This window comes from Sinocyclocheilus grahami, unplaced genomic scaffold, assembly GCF_001515645.1.
Source record: "Sinocyclocheilus grahami isolate Dianchi unplaced genomic scaffold, SAMN03320097.WGS_v1.1 scaffold1321.1, whole genome shotgun sequence".
In the NCBI taxonomy this organism is placed as follows: Eukaryota; Metazoa; Chordata; class Actinopteri; order Cypriniformes; family Cyprinidae; genus Sinocyclocheilus; species Sinocyclocheilus grahami.
This window is the reverse complement of record NW_015506500.1, coordinates 449605-452148: the sequence shown is the minus strand read 5'-3', so window position 1 is coordinate 452148 and position 2544 is coordinate 449605. Positions and strand designations below refer to the sequence as shown.

General features: G+C 38.1%; 1 protein-coding gene across 2 annotated transcripts in view; it reads left to right on the top strand.

The window, feature by feature from the left end:
• The first annotated feature begins 1083 nt into the window (after positions 1-1083).
• LOC107569185 (cytochrome b-c1 complex subunit 2, mitochondrial-like) overlaps positions 1084-2544 on the top strand; it is a 16987-nt gene continuing 15526 nt past the window's right edge. The window contains exon 1 of one of the 2 annotated variants that reach the window (XM_016255195.1): positions 1084-1210. In XM_016255195.1, coding sequence (XP_016110681.1) covers positions 1178-1210 — 33 coding nt within the window. In that variant the 5' untranslated portion in view covers positions 1084-1177. The remainder of the gene's footprint in view (positions 1211-2544) is intronic. The other variant, XM_016255194.1, reaches the window with a different exon arrangement.

Sequence of the window (2544 nt, the reverse complement as noted above, 5' to 3'; positions counted from 1 at the left end):
GTATTTCTTCCCTTCCTAAAGCCACTCTGACAGTTATCCAATACTCCTCTTTTTTCAAGGTCATGGGTCAATCTATCTGCTATCATCCTTTCCATGATTTTACATAAATTTGAAGTAAGAGCTATTGGTCTGTAACTAATAGGTTTTTGTAGGATCTTTAGCAGGTTTCCTTATTGGAATTACTACTGCTTCTTTCCAAGTAGTTGGTAATTTTCCCTCCTCCCATACTTTATTATACATCTCCAGCAGTTTCAACAGTGACTTTTCCTCCAATTGCTTTAACATTAAATAACAGACTTGATCTTTTCCTGGAGACGTAGGCTTTGCTCTTTTCGTGTTTGTGATCGATACACTGCGCATGCTCACATGCAACCCACTTCCGGTAGTCTTTTTTTTTTTTTTCTTCTTCTTTTTTTTTTTTTTAAACAATTACATTTAATCTTAAAGACATTTCTTGTGTGATGTTAAATATTATGAAGACTATTGAAAAACAATAAAACTATTGTTATCGCACAATTTTGAAGTTCTAAGTTCGGGAAAGCATACTAGCACACTATTTCACTAAGAGTAGTGTGTTAGTGTGCGGCGAAACAAATTAAAATTACGCTTTTTTTTTGTTTCGTTTTAATAAAATATATTTTCCTAATTCAGCACTGGTTTCGGAAAAATCTCGATGTTTCGTCGCAAGACTAACGTTAATGGTTTTAACCGATCTCGAGTCAGTTTTTGTAACGTTAGATAATTAATTAATTTAACGAATTTTAATAAACGTGATATAATGAAAAGTGAGATCTAGAGTTAAGATCCTAGTAAGAGCCTAAAACATAAAACAAGCACTACAAATGAATAAAATAACAAAAACGAAACAGAGGTCATATCAAATGATATTTAACGATTTGTAGATTACATTTAGTAGATTGCACTTTCGTAAAAGGCGTCTTCATGCACTTTTAAGACTTTGCTCACTTTGTCTTTATATGCAGTGGTGTAAATTCAAATTAAAACACTAATTTTGAATAATTTCAATGTCCGCAAACTCCGAGTCGCCATGTGGCAGTATATATGCACCTGTGCTTCATTTTAGTTTCGACGAAGAGAAGCAGAGAGTGAAGGATTTTGGGTAGGACATCCTTAGGTCAGCCATATTGCGGTGGTCCGTCTGAAGGAGAGAGAGAAGATGAGGGGGATCCGGGGAATAAGCCAGCTATCGGTGAGAACTTGATTAACGGGGTTAAAGATGACTAGTAGAGGTTCTGCTGCATGGTCCTGTGTTGTTTTGTTCGAGTGCTGTCTAGATAGGACAGATGCTGGCCTTGTTCTCATACAACCAAGCTAGATAAGAGATATATAGTATATATAGTTGACAGTTCAGCTCTGTGTATGTCATTTCATTGCATTCCTCGTTTTGAATGCAGTTAACTTATATAGAGCAGCGATTCTTAGTCTTTATGCCACAGCACCTATCCTAACATTTAAAAGGGATCTATATAGTTTAAGGCTGTAAAATAATAATGGCCATAAATACAGGTGCATCTAAAACGAATTAGAATATTGTGGGAAAAAGTTTTTTTTTTTTTTTTTTGTAAATTATTTCAAAAAGTGAAACTTTCATATATTCTAGATTCATTACATGTAAAGTAAAACGTTTCAAAGTTGTAGTTTTTTTTGTTTTGTTTTAATTTTGATGATTAGAGCTTACAGCTCATGAAAGTCAAAAATCCAGTATCTCAAAATATTAGAATATTTACATTTGAGTTTCATTAAATGACCATCCCTACAGTATAAATTCCGGGTATCTCTTGTTCTTTGAAACCACAATAATGGGGAAGACTGCGGACTTGGCAATGGCCCAGAAGACAATCATTGACACCCTCCACAAAGAGTGAAAGTCACAGAAGGTCATTACTGAAAGGGGTGGCTGTTCACTGAGTGCTGTATCAAAGCATATTAAATGCAAAGTTGACTGGAAGAAATTGGGTAGGAAAAGGTGCACAAGCAACAGGGATGACCGTAAGCTTGAGCATACTGTCAAGCAAAGCCGATTCAAACACTTGGGAGAGCTTCACAAGGAGTGGACTGAAGCTGGAGTCCACCACATCAATGGCGCTTTTCCACTGCGTGGTACGACTCGGCTCGGTACGGCTCAGTATGGTACTCTACTGCCGCGACTCCTAAAAAACTTTTTCATTCCGCGTCATCCCATCAAGCTCTCGCTGGATCCGCTCCTCTGCTATCAACGAGAGGAACGTCTGTACTTCGTCAACAGGGGGAACAGCCACTTTTTGGTTGTTAAAAAAAGGTGCGCTCGTTCAAAACAGTTGCGTTCGATCCTTCGCTGGCTGTGCTGATTTAAATCTAGCGCTTCTTTTGTGTTTGTGTCGCAAGTTCAGTGACGCAGGTAGTGACGATTCTCTCCGGCCAATCCGTGATCAGCAGAGTTTACACGTCACGTTTTGGTAACGGTACGGTTCACTTGTGGCGCTTTTCCACTGCACGGTACGGTTCACTTTTGTGGGGTTTTCCACTGGGTACAGTACCTGGTAC